We start from the raw sequence: 15,942 nt of genomic DNA, 5'->3' as shown, positions 1-15,942 counted from the left end.
GATGGAATCGAAGAATCTCGGTGTGTCGTATAACGGGTGACCGATAAATACAACCTTGTCCCGGTTCCGTCGTTCAATCTAGATTCTCTTGACGAGAGAACGATGACCCGAAAAACTTTTCACCATCGAATATCGAAATGAGGTGCGAACGTACGACCTTAATTTCGCCCCTCTCCCGTGTCTTCGACTGCTGCAATTGCTCAAGGCGACGGTACTCATCGAATAGAGAACTTTGATGTTTGCCGGGATTACATTTCCGATACTCCTTAAGGGTAAAACAGACCTCTGTGAAATAAGCCATCCAGGTGGTAAATGATAGTACACGCGTACAAACGGATAATGTTATTTCCAAACACGATTAAACATTGGAATCGAGATAGAATAATCGATAATAGCGTAATCTACGATGTACCATTTCAGAGGGATATTTTCTTATGAAACTGTCCAGGAGAACATATTTGCTAATACAAATATATTTGTAATAAGATAGAAAAGTATAACACTAATGTCAGAAAATTTAACAATTATTATTAAATATGTTACGTATCTTTCTTTAAATGTTACGTCGGTAGAAAATCGTTAAAACGCTTAATCATTAGAGTCAACGATATTTTTACGAATTTCTCGAACCGATTATATGAATACCGATAAACGCATTGTTTTCGAATATATATTTATCATGAGAGGTTACTAAAGTTAATGTAAATTTTTATAATAAATGCTGATCAAATGCCGTGACTCTTAGCCATTATCGCGCAACCTGTATGTTAATTTAAACGACAGGCTAAAATAATTACAGAATTATCTCAAAAATTGCATTAGGTGCCTGAATGTAAATTGAAATTGACCCACTGAGCTTTGACATATCGCTTAAAGTTACATATAGCTATCGCTAGATGTCACAATCAATGACAACTTTCGCGTCAAAAAGTGACCGTTCTTTATTTATGATGTAACCAACAGATTCGTCGGTATATAATGCATCGATGCTCAATTTGTTATTCATTCTGCGATACAGGAGAATTCTTTTGGTATTTTATTTGACCAAGTAAAATGCATTTTGTATTACCGGTATACTGATTTTTCCACGAAAACATTTACGTGTTGCACGCGGATATAACCACATAGCCGACACTCGGCTTCGTCTAAATGGAAATTCCGTGTAATTTCATAGAAAGCGTGCCCTTAAATGGCACTAGAGACGAATTCGTTTTTCTCACGACAATTATCTTCGCACGATTCTTCCACAAAAGATCACAAAGAACCAACGCCAAAAAGAAATAAACTTTTTTGTGTTCCCATTGCTTTCTTTGCTCGACCCCGTGTTTGGTGCCGCCTATGAAAGTTGCAAGAAGCTTTGACACGCGTGCGCAAAAAATCGAGTACGTATTCGCACAATCAGCGTAGTCGATATTCGACAAATTTTTGTTACATTTAATACGAAAGAGATCGACGCGAACTATCCGATCGTTTTCTTTTTTTCACACGTCTATTCCTGTATTAAATTTATTTTAATCTGTGATCGCTATTTCTGGTACAACTTGTGCTTGTCAGGTACCGAGAGGTTATCGACTCTATCGTCGCATGACTATTAAATTCGTGGAACGTCCACAAACGTCGTCCCACGCAAAATCCAATATTTATACGAAAAAAAAAGCCTCTTTCTATTCGAACGAGGGAAAATTTTTTAAATAACAAGCAGTTTCTCTCGTTACTTTCTGCCTTTGTTATCCGTTCTTGATTATAAGATTTTCTTTGTTTTTAAGCAGAGAACACGGCTAATTATACCACGTCGATAAACCTACTTGAGAAAGAAACGTACACACGCAAGACTAAATAAAGTATTCCTCGCTACGTACAAGAGGCTAAAGATTAGTCTCGTAACAAGTAGAACAATGTGGACGTCGCTTAAGAAGCTCCCTTCACCCACGGTATTAATCGAGCATTCGTCTCTCCGTGGCCTTGTAGACACGTACTACAAATACAGTAGGTATAAGTTGAACGGTTGAATGGCACACCTATTTACGTGCGTCTCGATTGCCTGCCAGCCACCATCGTTCGTTGATCCGACTTGCTCGATTCACTTAGAACTTTCGGCCAGTAGATGCGATCAATTGACACCTGAAGTACACCCGTTCGTCGCAAACTATGGCCGGTCGGGTGGATTCTACGCGCTTCGAGTTTGAAAATTCTTGAACGAAAATACGTCACTCGATAATTACTCTTAAGAGAAAGAAGCGGACGATCTGGTGGACGAACAAGCGCTCGCCGACGGTACTGTTCCAAGCAACGGGGGCTTATTGTGTATGCTTGTTCCAATTCCAACCATCATAGCGCACCGCAATGCACTTCCTTTCGTTAGAGCCGATTCCGCTTTATAAAGCCAACACCGTCAGCCTTCGATGTGCATCGAACGTTTCTCTTCGCTCTTCCATAAACCACACCGCTTAACTACGAATCGAATCACTTTTTTTTTTTTAACCGAACAAGATAGGTCACAACGATACCATTACAGAACCGTGCCTCCGGTACTATTATCGTAGGACAGTAATACCCTCGAGAATTACAAGGTTCGGTTTAAAGCGGACACCGCGTATCCCATTCGTGACAAGTTCCCGAAGGTACAAAGGCCACCGGGGGCCATGGCGGTCCCTCGACACGTTTTGAGGAGTCTTCGAGAACCTTTCGAGAGTTCCAAAACGACTCGTGTGACTCGCATCCCGCAACGGGCGTGCATCGTCGCTCGTAAATTAGAAAGGAGGAGTGTTTCGTCGTAGCCGAGGGAAGAAAAGCTAAGAATCTTGAATAGAGGCAACGCGAGCCCCGGCATTCGCGTTCTTTCTCGTTGATATTCTCCGATCGTGGCTCGATGCGCCTTCGTAAAGGTTTCCAGGTCGTCTGCCGCGATTCACATTTACCCACAGTTCTGCTTACCGAGGTTCTACCAACCTGTCCCTTCTTCTTCCCATTGTATCATATCCAACTGGCAGATTTGTTAATAGACTGTAAACTAGCCTTCAGCTTTTACGCTTGGGATCGCTCGTATCTTTTAAAAGCATCTTTTCGCAGGATGTCCTGTAATCGACGATACGATCGAACCACGGTAATTTTATTTGAAAAAATATTGAACCGCTCTTTTTTCACACGATCCTCGATTTCCGAGAAAATCTATTGTAGATTAAGGTGCAGCACTGAACCTTGTGCGAACAAAAATTCTTTGTAGACTTTCGATTTATTTTCGCGCGAAAAGTCACGTTCCATCGTCGTATTGACGGTTAGTCGTTGATTGTACGACAAATACTGGACGGAAGAACGATACGAAAAAATTATAAAGTGAACAACGAAACCGCGTTAACGATACACCGAGTAAATCCAGCGCGAGGCAGCTTTGAATAATTTATTAATTCGTTATAAAACATAACGGTGAATAAACATATAAATGAATGAACGATCGGATAAATATGTAGACACGTTATGTACATAAAAGTTCAGGGATCCCATTGATTCGTCCATGGGTCGGTCGCGTGGGAAACTACAACTTTCACCCATGGGACTACAAGAGAACTCGAATAGCGCAAATCTAGCGGTTCTGAATTGCTGTTAACTGAATTGCAACTCTTAATGTCAGCTCGCTGGTAAACTTTAACCAGTTCATTTTCTCTTTGACGATTTACTTTACTATTGCTTCACTATATCCATCACACCGACTCGCGACTATTACCGGGTCTGTAATTTTACCTTCCACTGGGTGTCTTAAAATTGTACAATCGTTCTCTGTGGAAAAACGAATCGAAAATATACAAGTGACTCCTTCCGTACGATTCTTCGTTTAAACAAGAAAAAATAAATAAATAAATAAATAAAATAAATCTGAAACCACGTAGCGACTCACGTTCGATACGCTCGTCCTCGAAATAACTTTTCTTAAAAATCGTGCCTCGTACGAGCAAACCGTGTTTCGTTTATTTTCGACTCATTTCTCCCGTGCAGGACGAATCAATGGACGAATTTTCATAGGGAAAACGAAAAAAAATTTCGAGAGGATCTCTTGTCTGGTATCCGAAAGACTGGGAGCCGAGCTGCTGTATCGCGACGTGTGAAGCGTGCAGAACATAGAAACAAAGAAGTAAGAGACAACTGAGAGAAATAGAAGGGAAGGAAGAAAGGTGTACAGAAGACAGAAGGAGAACGTAGAATCGGGGAGGCATGGTCCCGCTATCCGGTCGGCCGCTAGGCCGAGGTCGATGAACCTCGGCCCGCCTACCGACTTTACCTGCCAGCCTCGAACCTGCCAACCTGGTTGACTTGCTCAACTCAGGGGGTATCGGCCAGGATATTTCGCCTACGACCGTTTTGCTAGACGACATTTCGCGCGCAAGTAGCGTGGAACAGCGTTCGTTACCAAACACCATGCAATATCTCTAAACGATACACGACGGAACTCGATGGTGTGCGATTCCACGGTGGGAAAAAGGAGTGAAAAATGTTGCGTAACGTTTTCGTGTAAGATTTTTCGTTTCTGAAAAAATCGAGCTTCAAAATACGTGTGCCACGAGTTCACGCGAATCGAGAAGAACGCGCGGCCCCCGCGTACCTTCGAACTTCATTTACTCGAGAACGAAAACTTCTAGAAGAAAATGTAACTCTACATTGTTCGTTCATTTTTTTCGAGAACGATCCAAACGATGTATTGACCAACGGCTGAAACGAACAAGAATTAACTGTATCGGGTAAATACTAATCGGCCGAGGGATATAACGATTAATGGAAACAAACGAAACGACCGTTATCTACTTGCACAGCACTGCAAGTAGCTTTTCACTGAATGAATTCTTCGAACTTTTAGTTTTTACCAACAGATTGTGAGTACATAACTCACAACGGCATACTTTATACGCCTATGAGCATTCACTGTTAGGATGATCCGCGATTAAAGCGCAAGCAACATCCACATTTTCTCTTGGATATACATTTCTGTATGTATTGCCATAACAAACTAGGGCAAATTGTTCCCTAGAGGTTCCACTGAAACCGTTGAACTTGATCTACTGCGATAGCGAAGCTTTCACGAGTTCAGAGAGTCCATCGACCGTGAACTGGAGCCTCGCAAAAACGTTTTCAGTAAATAGGATCGTGTTACGGTTCTACGTGTGCCGCGTATATCGCACGTGTGGCAGTGTCTCAGCGCCGAAAGTTAAAATACCGTACTCGCCCGATAGGACTCAAACCGAGGTATCTGTCGCTCTGACGAACGAACCTAATCCTTTGTAGTCGAGTGAGTTTCTTAAATTGTTGCTCGATACTTACTGTGCGCTTATACGTATCGATCAATGCATTCGGTTGATTAGTCAGCGATTAAAGTCGGTAACAGTAACTGCTTTGATTATTAACTGACTATCGACGGTTATCGTCTGTTTACAACCACCAACGCCGGTAATGTCCACTATAAATCTTACAAACTCGTGCCAAGTAACAAGCAAATTCCAAAATGTTTCATTCTCGAGAAGTTCATTCAAACAGAATCGAATCAACGAGTCGTGGATTTATCGCAATTCGATTAAAATAGTTAACAGCTAACAAATCATAGACTTAAGGAATTATGTTTTTCAATAAAAATATTTCTATCGGTCCAGTTCAGCATTTTCCAATTTTTTCAACCATGTATCCCACGTACACACCGATACACCCTCATGTTACTTACTTAAGAAGAGAAACTTCTTTCTCTCTCACCACGATGCTAGGTTGAAAAATCGAAAACTTCTGTTCACATTTTTTAAATGTTCAACTATTTAAAAATACATTCTCAAAATGTTATTTTTACGTTCGGAATAAAAAAAAAAAAAAAACAATGTTATACAATATTTCGAAAGCATGTCAGATTGTTCAAGCGGATCAGTAGCTTTGAACGCGTGTATCACGAAACTATGTTTTCCAAACTGATTATCAAGATTTCTCGAAATGTTGCAAACTTATTGACTTAAAATTTTGACGGTACATTCTTTGATGTACTGTTTGTCGTTCGATCGTAAATTTTTCTTGTCTATTTTCTTTCTATGTTGAAAAACTCAAAGAAATGATACCCTTCACTTTAAAAGCCATTTCAATCAATTTGTTATATATTATTATTTTACTAACCATTTTGTTGTATATTATTATTATTTTACAGAAAGCCACGATCGAACGATAGCGTTATAGTAGATTATAATGTCAAAAATACTTTTTCTACAGGATGCTTCGAATGGACAAAAATTTCACAAGTACAAAACAAGGACGAGGAATTTTTACGAAAAATAATTCAAAATAAAAACTATTAAACATAAACTATTCAAATTGATAGATAATACTCTTCCAAAGAGAAATGTCTAGTATATTAATAAACTACGATAAAAAGAAAATCACTAAGCACAAAATTAAATGATAAAAATGACCTCTTTCACTCGGCGCAACCCCGCCGTCTGTTTCACGCTTATGCTGACAAAATATCGCACTAACGCGACAATATAATGTGCTCATAGAAATTCTCTGGTTATTTTATTTCTTAAGGAAGAAATTTAGATTTAGTTTACCACTGATATAAAATTGTACGCGACTATCCAAATAGAATTATATTACACGCGATTAATCAAATAACGCTCTAACTGAACACGACGAGAAAACATTATAAAGTCACTGATAAACAAGTCTAACAGAAAGAGATAGGACAAGACAAACAAATCTAGTAGAAAATTAAGATAAGTGAGGCTTATATTTCATGCAAGGTATATAAGATTTCAGCACTATAAGTAACCGCTTATGACATCTTCGGTCGTCGGGCAGCAACTGCAAGAAACGTACTGACACGTATTTAACACGTAATGTGTTAAAATAGCAGTAATACTTAACATAAACAAAATTTGTAATAGTTACTACTAATTATTCAGACATATAACGTTCTTGTGAGAATTGCATAAATCATCAATGCCTTACATAGACGGAAAAGCAATTCATTGAACTCGTTATTCGTGCTATTTTAATATTCCTATACTTTTTATTCATAAGAAATAAAAACAGTATGAATCTATGGAACACCATACAGCTATTGTACTCACATTAACGTAAAAACATTGCCTCTTCCGATATAAGAAACCGCATTTCACAATATAAAGAGCACACATTACCGTAATTTCCACAAATTAACTATTGAATGTATTTTCACCGACGACAATAGTGTTCAACAATTAATGATTTATGTACTTAATAAAATTAAACTTACACGCTTCGGTGATTCCATACTCGTAATGTTTATAGTTATTTTACCAAATCCTTAAAAGACTGCTCCCCTCCCGTCTATGGGTGCTGTCGTCCACATTAAAAAACGCTAGTCTAAGCAAATAAAAATATCTAGATACGCGCGTGCTTCGTTTTTTCTTTGAGGTCAAAGGAAACGATGTTTCCTGAATACACAAGAGGCTAGCGGTACATCGATGAAAATCATCAAACTCATGATCGTTGAGAAAGCACAAAAGTCATCGTCGACCAAGTATCCCAATTAAGTTTTTATCGAAAAATAACGAATTCCGTTAATTTCGTCGAACGAATTTTTGCAACAATCGATCGCTACGTGTACTAGAAACGACGTGTGACCAATTTTTTATCCAAGTGGGCCTTCCAATGTTCGTGAATTGGTAACTCGTATTTTTTATGTAATCTGGATTATTATTGCGGTTAATATCATTGTTATCGATAAGTATCGAGGCTGGTAGATCCTCGTGCACGTTGCGCGTGCAGTTATTAGTACGAGAAAAAGAAGTGGCACGAATCAGTGGGTCGATGAAACCCAAGAACCTTGGCACTCGAGAGTTGCTTGAATTTGCAAGCTCTGATTCCTTCTTTCTTCTTCCAAAGAAGGAGAAAGTTTCTCTCCCCTTCTTTCAGAAAAAGACACGGTGTACTGGAGTGTCAATTCCGTGTGGATGAACAGTTTTTTTTGTGTTATTTATCGATTCGAATTAATTACATTTCACGCGTGAAAACGCATATTGGAATCTAAATAACTTTTAAATAAAATGTCCTTACTCACTAAAGGTGAGTTAACTTTATTTGCTGCATAAAAAGAAAACACAAAAATGATACTTATCGTTTTTACACAAAACATACAAAACATATACACATAAATACAACACACACAAGAACGGTATTTATCACAACCCGAGCTTTTTGACCCGCCTCCTCAATAATTTCGCCAAACTTTTCATCTTATTATTTACTTCAACCGTGTTTGTTAGATCTGACAAGGCGAACTGCGTGGGCCAAAATTCATTCTTCCAAACGCCTTTTAATGAATAAAAATATTTAACTCAAAATGGATCCAGGAACCTACCGTCTGTAGTACGATATCCAAAACTGTGCGAGAGTTAATGATACAAGCTGTTGTGAATTAAAATCACAGATCATAACGTTTAATTAACGAGTGAATTATGAATTAACGTACCGTTCCGTTGGAAAGGCATGCATTTTAATAGAGGCAATATATACAATTATATACAAATATATATAACTACACATTTGCAACTACCAATGTTATAATTATCATATTCTGCAATCAAATTTGAAAATATTGGGTCGTCAAAATTTGAAATAATTGTAGCATACAATTGCGCAATGCTGAATCCACCATCCAATATTTTGAATATTTATCAGATTTCGAAACATCTTGATCGTCAATTTTCAAAATGTTATCAAGTCGACGAATTTAAAAATGTTTCCATCGTCAAATTTTAAACCTACATAGTCGTCAACTAATGCAACACGATCGACATTGGGTTTCAACATTCGATTCAACACCTGTCATCACAATCCAGAAACGACTTTGAACACAGGAAATTGTGTCTCAGGAGAAACGCAAGTCGAAATACAATACCGCGATCTCACAATTTGGAACGGTTCAAGTTACACAGATCTGTAGCCGTACGTAGACTTTTTCTTTGAAATGGTCGTTTTCGGTAGTTCGACGATCTGGACTGCTGAATGAAAAATATTTTAATACATATCGAAACACCTTACCGAAATCTAGCGTTTAAAAACATTTTTTTTTCTGAATTCGTTTTTATCGAATTCTTTCGAGCTGGAAACATGAAAGAATTGTCGAACTGCCCTCGTTTAATTTCAACTTGGAATTTCAAATCACGAGAATCGACAAATCACTTCAAGGTCTGCCAACTTTGTTCGCAGTGTCGCAAATGAAGATTCTAGTAATTTGTTTTCGCAGACACATTTTTCCTTATTTTGTCGATCTTTGATTTCAATTATCTATCGATAAAGCTCGATCTCTAGCTGACCCGAAAATTATCGTTTATATTTCGAAAGTTGACGTTTCTGGATTGACGTTTAATCTTTCAAGGCCAAGGCATTTAAATCCCTGGCTCGCAACAACGTGCTTTCAATTCCGTCAGACACGAGTATACTAGGTTGTTCAATAAATTTTGTCGTTTTATCCATTGTAAAAAAAAAATACTACATTCATCAAACAGTGGTATCATCTTTAGAAAAATAAAACGACGAACCTACAGCTCCATTTCTTATCGAACGACGAAACTTATTGAGCAACCTATTACATATGTACATAGAAGTTTCCATTAGAATCGCTGCAATCGTGGTAAAATATGTCCCCCAAGTAAAACGTTCATTAATTAAATTTCATTCAACAGTCGATAATTGCTTTCTGCTAATTTGTACTTTATCTAACATTTAATTAAAAATAATAAACGTTTACGCAATATCGTGTTTCCTGCGTGTATTTAACGATTACATTACACGGTGTATTACTCGTGTGAATGTTAACTGCTGCAAAGATTACATTAAAAAGAACGTGTTTTGTCAACTACGGTAAATATCGTTCTGAACGATAGAAACATTGAAAATGATTGCGTTTGATAGATGTGCTTAAACGTGGGAACAAACTTCAGACACGCAAGAATCTTTGATCGAAGATATAAATTAAATCGCGTGCTTGGGCATGGAAATTTTTGTGAAAGACTGGAACCCACGAATATGAGAATCCTCGAGAATTCGGAGCATTCTGTTGGTCATGTTTACTACGAGTTCGAAAAACCGGTTTTCCTCTCTCCATAAAACTCGGATCTGTGGATGGCACATTAGACGCGGCGTTACGAGAGCCGCTACGATCGTATCGATCATCCGACTGTTTCGGCTAAAATTGGATAAAACGTTGACCGTAGCGACCAAAATTTATCCGATTGCGTTAATTTTCGATAAAATCGTCACAATTCTTCGACGTTGTACTTTCACATAAAACTATCGGTGGTATTAAATTCGTGTAATTATCGACACACGATACCTGTTACGAAATTGAATACTTTCGAGTCCCATAACCACCTCTCAAGCCACATGAGAAACTGGCAAGAACAAACAATAGGTTAGAAACGAGGAACGAGTTTCCACGAACAAACGAGCACATCTTTCGGTTCTCGAAAAGTTCTGATCGGCTTACTACACAAACGATACAAGTGGAACCGGTTTCGTAAAGATTGCGTGGCCACGCGAGTTCGTCTGTGTTTATTTCGTTTGCCGCCACAATCTTCCAAGCCTTCGTCACTTCTTCAAACGGATTAGGGATTGAATAAGAAAACATGTTCAATGCGTTCCGAGTATTTTGCTTAAGTGGCAATATAACTTCATAAATATTACAGAAATGTAATTTTCCACTTAATGCGACACAATTATTTCGACGAATGCAAAGTTTATCGAAAGAAATAAGATACCGGCACACATATTTCTTTATTTTGCCGACAAATGAATTTTTTGCGAAACTGTGCCAAGATGTCGCAACGCTCCACCCGAACACTTGATTAATCCTTCTTTGTAACAAAAATTTTATGTTTTAACATTGTAACGATATCAAAATTATAACATTTTTCAATTGCGTTTATTCGAAATGAAAGAATGTCGAAAGAAAGAAAGAAAAAGTATTAAAAAAATAAGAGTATTCAACGAAAATTCAATTTACACACCAAGTACTCAAGTACCTAAAGTATGCACCATCGGAAGATTAATAAGAGAAACGGTTCCGTATCGTGTCTGCCTTGTGTGTGTGTGTGGATTTTCGAGATATGCACTCCGTGTAATCCACTTAATTGCATTGTGGCTGCGCAGAAATGGCAAGCGTAGAAAGACGGTCAGTAATTCGACGACTGCTAAATTTAACCTTTTCTAGTCGGAAAGGTTGACTTTTATGTTTTATCTTCGGTAAAAGTCATCATCGAATCACGAGGTCAATGTTTACCATTCTTCTTTTCCTTCGAATTGCTTATTATCGATATTTTAAAACTAGACTTCGATTTAATCCCTGTACACATTTGTGGACGAAATTGATACACGTTTCAACCGAGAAATGTTCAACGAATTATTCCGAATCTGAATGCTACAAAATTTCACGACTCGGTTTACTTTATTTCGGGAGACACTGAGCTTCTAATGACTATCAGAATCCCAGAGATTAGGATCTTATTACACGAAACAAAAGTCGCGCGGTAACAGGTAACGGTAAATTCAACTCGATTCGTTAGCTGCATTCTCAAGCGAGGTAGGATTTTTAAAAAGTCGGACGCTCGAGGAAAAGCACGCGATAAGTCGCACACCTAGCGGGGAGCGGAGAAAGCAGCGCCAAGAGATGCTTCGATGCAAAAACGACCGCAATCTCGACTAGGAGTTTGTAACAGAACCAGAATTAGATCGAGAATAGCATGTTCTAACCGTCAACCGCTCTTGGAATTTCACGCCAGCGCGACAATTCGTGCAAAAAGTGCGCAAAAAAAACAAACAAACAAACGTCTTTCTTACATTAATCTTTTAATATCGCGAATTACATCATAAAAATTCTTTTCGCGCGCGCAATTTCAACATTCCCGGCACATCACATTCTGGTGATCTTTCATTCTGTTTTAATTCGAAAAATGATTTTTTCCGTTATCAAGATTACTGATTTTAATAAATTGCTTTTTTCTGGATTCAACGATGGTGGAAAATTATAATATACGTGTACAGGCATCTACCTTCCGTCGTAGTACATATAAAGAAATAATCGAGCTTCGAACTCGGTAGTACTAATGGCCTTGAAGGGGGTCATACAAGTAATTTCGAGGTCATGCAGATTGCATCAACATGTAATTCTTTCGGCATCGTATCATCCATGGTGAATAGCTCTTTCTTCGAATAATCAGTAGTGAAATTTGAATGTTTCAGAAAATAACCATTCAAAATACAATCTCTGTTAAAAATTAAACGAAAAGAACAGTTGACCGTTAACAGGGTGTAGCGCCTACACTCGACGCAAACCATTCGACAAAAAAAATTCTATACTTCTCTAAACTACCAAATATAAACCGAAATATACGCCCGGGGGTGTGAGAGAGAGAGAAGAAATTCAATTGGGTCTTGTTCGTACAAGCAAACAGATCTCCATTCATCCGACGGAACAAAGGCAAGTGAGAGTGTGCACATCTGACTTTGTAGAATTGGTAATTAGTTAATATGAAAGTCCGCGAAATGCTAGCAAATACTAGAATTATCTAACGCTCTAGACTTTTCCTTCCAGATATTACGTTCGAAAAACGAAGAAACACGCAAAACCGAAAGCTCTCTAATTTAAAATTGATTCCACTAAACGCGGATACACTTCGTTGATTAATACTCGCTTAAGGTTATCGTATCCGGTCTTCAAAAAATTTGGAAGATACATTCTCGTAAGATTGGGGGTGCTCGACTGACTTACATCGAAACACTTGAAGGTACACATACTGTTCGAATGGTGTAAAATACTATGCATTACTCGAATTGATTCGAAAATAATCTTCGATTCGTATATTATCGCGTACTTTTTTAAATATGGATAGATCGTCGGAAAGAAATCCCCCCCCCCCCCTCTCGAAGTAGTTAAGGCTAAAGGAAAACCACTTACCCAACCTGATGGCGGTGACCTGCACGACAGCGGCGAGGACTAGGATCAACGGAAGTCCGGCAAAGACCGAGCACAGAGTTGTCGTTCCGAAACTATTCCCGGAAGCGAGTTTATCACCAAGGAGGAGCGTGCGTGGCCAGCGTGGCCCCGCAGCCACTGCCATCGCACCGTCCTTCTCACCGCACACCGTTTAACACTGCAATTTTTGTCTCCACTGTTCTGCCGGTACCACGATTCCCGAGGTACACTCTACGACCAGGATGAAAAACTCCGCTTCCGTTCGGGATGCACTCGAATCGAAAGCGAAGCAGCGTAGTCGTCGAGAGGAATATTTATCGATACGAAAACGGTAGGGTGTACGAGAATTGCTCTCCCCTTCTAGGTGAGAATCGTGACGATATTCACAACGAAACGACGTTACGCGTTATACTGTTATCAAAGCGAAGGGCGTGAAATTCTCGGGATAGACAAAAAAAAAAAACGAAGAAGGGTGAGAAATAAAAGAACGCGAGAATCACGAGCGATTCTTGAGATGATCAGTTCATGGCTCGCGCGTACGAAGTTCACGCGGCCGCGGTCAGCGAACGACTAACTCTGAAACGCGCACTCTTGTCTGGTGGAGGGGTTCCTTCTTGGGACAGGATTTACGGCACATGCGCGGAGAAGGGGTCCTAAGGACCACGTGTGGTAAGTCCTGTATTGTAATAGTTTTGGAGACTGAAATACCTGCGATAGTTGTGACACGGATATTAAATAGACGTAAAATAGAATAATCAACCAGGGACGATATTTATGAGACACTTTGAGATCATTCTTTTTTAACTCTTTTTTTTGCAAGGATTGTCATTTCGCGAAGGAATAAATTCTATCGAATGAAAATTATAGATAATTACAAATTTAATGTAAAAATCATTGAACTCGGTTTAAATTAAAGAGCACACACAAAAATTCCTTTCGAATCCGAACAATATTGAATCTTGTTCGCTGGGCAAGTTAATATGGCGATACAGGAAGATGACTAATCTGTTAATAATTACATTTTAAGCTCTCTTTTTTGAGCGTTCAGGACTTTGTAACAATTCGAAGATTTACCAAACGAAAATATTTGAATCTCGACGAATAAATTACCTAAATTAAAATTAAGAATATAAAGTAGCATGTAATGATTAAGAATGCCGGCCACTCTAGCGCTCTGTGTGAAAAATGTGAACGTTTCCCACCCGGACATCCTCTTTTACTCTTCGTTATATAATATAGTACCATTATTATATAAATAATTTGAATAAACATTTTATAAATACCTATGTACTTCTGTAGACTCATTTAAATATAATGTATTATGTATAATATTCTTAGTACATAAATACTTGCAAAGAAATGAAAAAAGAAAGAAAAATATAATGATATGAATTGAATCTGAAAAATTTTAAATAACTTATTAGAATCTAAATTTCTACTACCAAATTTTCAACAATTCATTCTTAAAATATTTGTTCACTTATTAAAATCTTTTTAAATTTATAAAAAGACAATGAAAGTAACGACGTGCTCCAATCCTTGTAGTAACAAAATTACGGGCACCTTCGGTGCCCCTCATACGTGGCACCCTGAACAATTGCATGGTTGCACATTTCTAAAGCCGGTATTGACGATTAATATTTATTAATTTTATTTTATTAAAAACAAATTATACTTAATAATTCGAAACAAGTATATTACAGTTGAAAAATTTACAAGAATTTCTTATTTCTTTCTTGTGTAAAATGTACAATATACTGTTTAACATTTATTTCTATTAATCAGTGTTCTATATTTTATCATTATGATGCTTTTTTCAGCAGTACCTATTAACTAAGCGAAAATGCGTTTAAGCTCAAATATTTCTTCTACCTGTTCTTGGAAACAAACACGACGGAAACGAATGTAAACGAAATGAACCTAACTTACCTGAGGAACTTCGACCTTTCAGTTTTTGAGCCCCTTTTCTGAGTTCTTAGCACACCTGAAATATTCTGTAGCTTCACCTGCACTTGTCCCTTGAATTCCATTGAACTATGACTCGTACAAAAACGAAATAATTCTACCTTGTTTTAAAATTTCTCCTTCATTCGCATGCAAAGCAAATAACAATAAATGACAATGTTATCTATTGCATCCAATTAATCTACATTTAGGCTTCGATTGTTGTTCGACTCAAATCTAAATAAGGTAAAAAACTAAACCACCGTATATACGCGTCAAGCATTGCACGATTTGAACAAAAAATTCTATCATGTGTTGTTTCATTCCTGCCTACTCAACAATATAATTTTCACCAAGTTGTAATGCCGCAATACGAAACATTCCGAGAGATTATTAAAAACAGAAACGATAATCCAATAAAAATAAAAACTGAGGATAATAAAGAAAGAAGCATATACTTGAAAGGGAAATTCGTAATTAGTATTTGCATGCTGAACACTGTTCGTGAATGAAGTTGTACCGTGAACTCGTGCCATCTGTGTCCAGCAGTGCCGCATGAGAGAACGACACGTCGCCAACTCCTGCGTTTTCTCGCAAACGCGTTTATTAGTTGAGGCAAATGCCAGAACCCGTGCTCGATCTTTTCTATTGTCCGGAGACGTGTTTCAGCGTGGTGTATTCCCGCACTTCCTTTTCCACTGGAATCAGTCATTATCGACCCTTTAATTCATAATGCTTCACTTCTATTTAAACGTAATCCGTTAAACGTAACCAAAACTCTACGAATAAACAAATATACAAATTGCTCCATGTAAAAATTAATAAAATAATTAATATGAATTGTTTACACGTATAGAAATTAATAAAGTGGAAATAGATTACACCTAAATGTAGAAATAGAATACTCTTAGAATTGTTTAACTTTTCAATATCAAAAATAAAAGGAACACGGGATAAATATTTGAATCGATGAAATTTTGAATAAAATTATTAGCAATTGAATAAATTTACACGAGACGCGCAAA

At 37.8% G+C, this 15,942-nt stretch overlaps 1 protein-coding gene across 1 annotated transcript in view; it reads right to left on the bottom strand.

Moving 5' to 3' along the window:
- The window catches only part of Mgl (low-density lipoprotein receptor-related protein megalin), a 43,522-nt gene extending 29,976 nt beyond the window's left edge, over positions 1 to 13,546 (bottom strand). Inside the window, exon 1 of the mRNA XM_076324613.1 lies at positions 12,956 to 13,546. Coding sequence (XP_076180728.1) covers positions 12,956 to 13,118 — 163 coding nt within the window. The 5' untranslated portion in view covers positions 13,119 to 13,546. The remainder of the gene's footprint in view (positions 1 to 12,955) is intronic.
- Between the last annotated feature and the right edge of the window lie 2,396 nt (positions 13,547 to 15,942).

Source organism: Ptiloglossa arizonensis, chromosome 12 (genome assembly GCF_051014685.1).
Source record: "Ptiloglossa arizonensis isolate GNS036 chromosome 12, iyPtiAriz1_principal, whole genome shotgun sequence".
NCBI classification, from domain to species: Eukaryota; Metazoa; Arthropoda; class Insecta; order Hymenoptera; family Colletidae; genus Ptiloglossa; species Ptiloglossa arizonensis.
The sequence above is the reverse complement of the archived record's forward strand: the minus strand, read 5'-3'. Positions and strand labels throughout refer to the sequence as shown.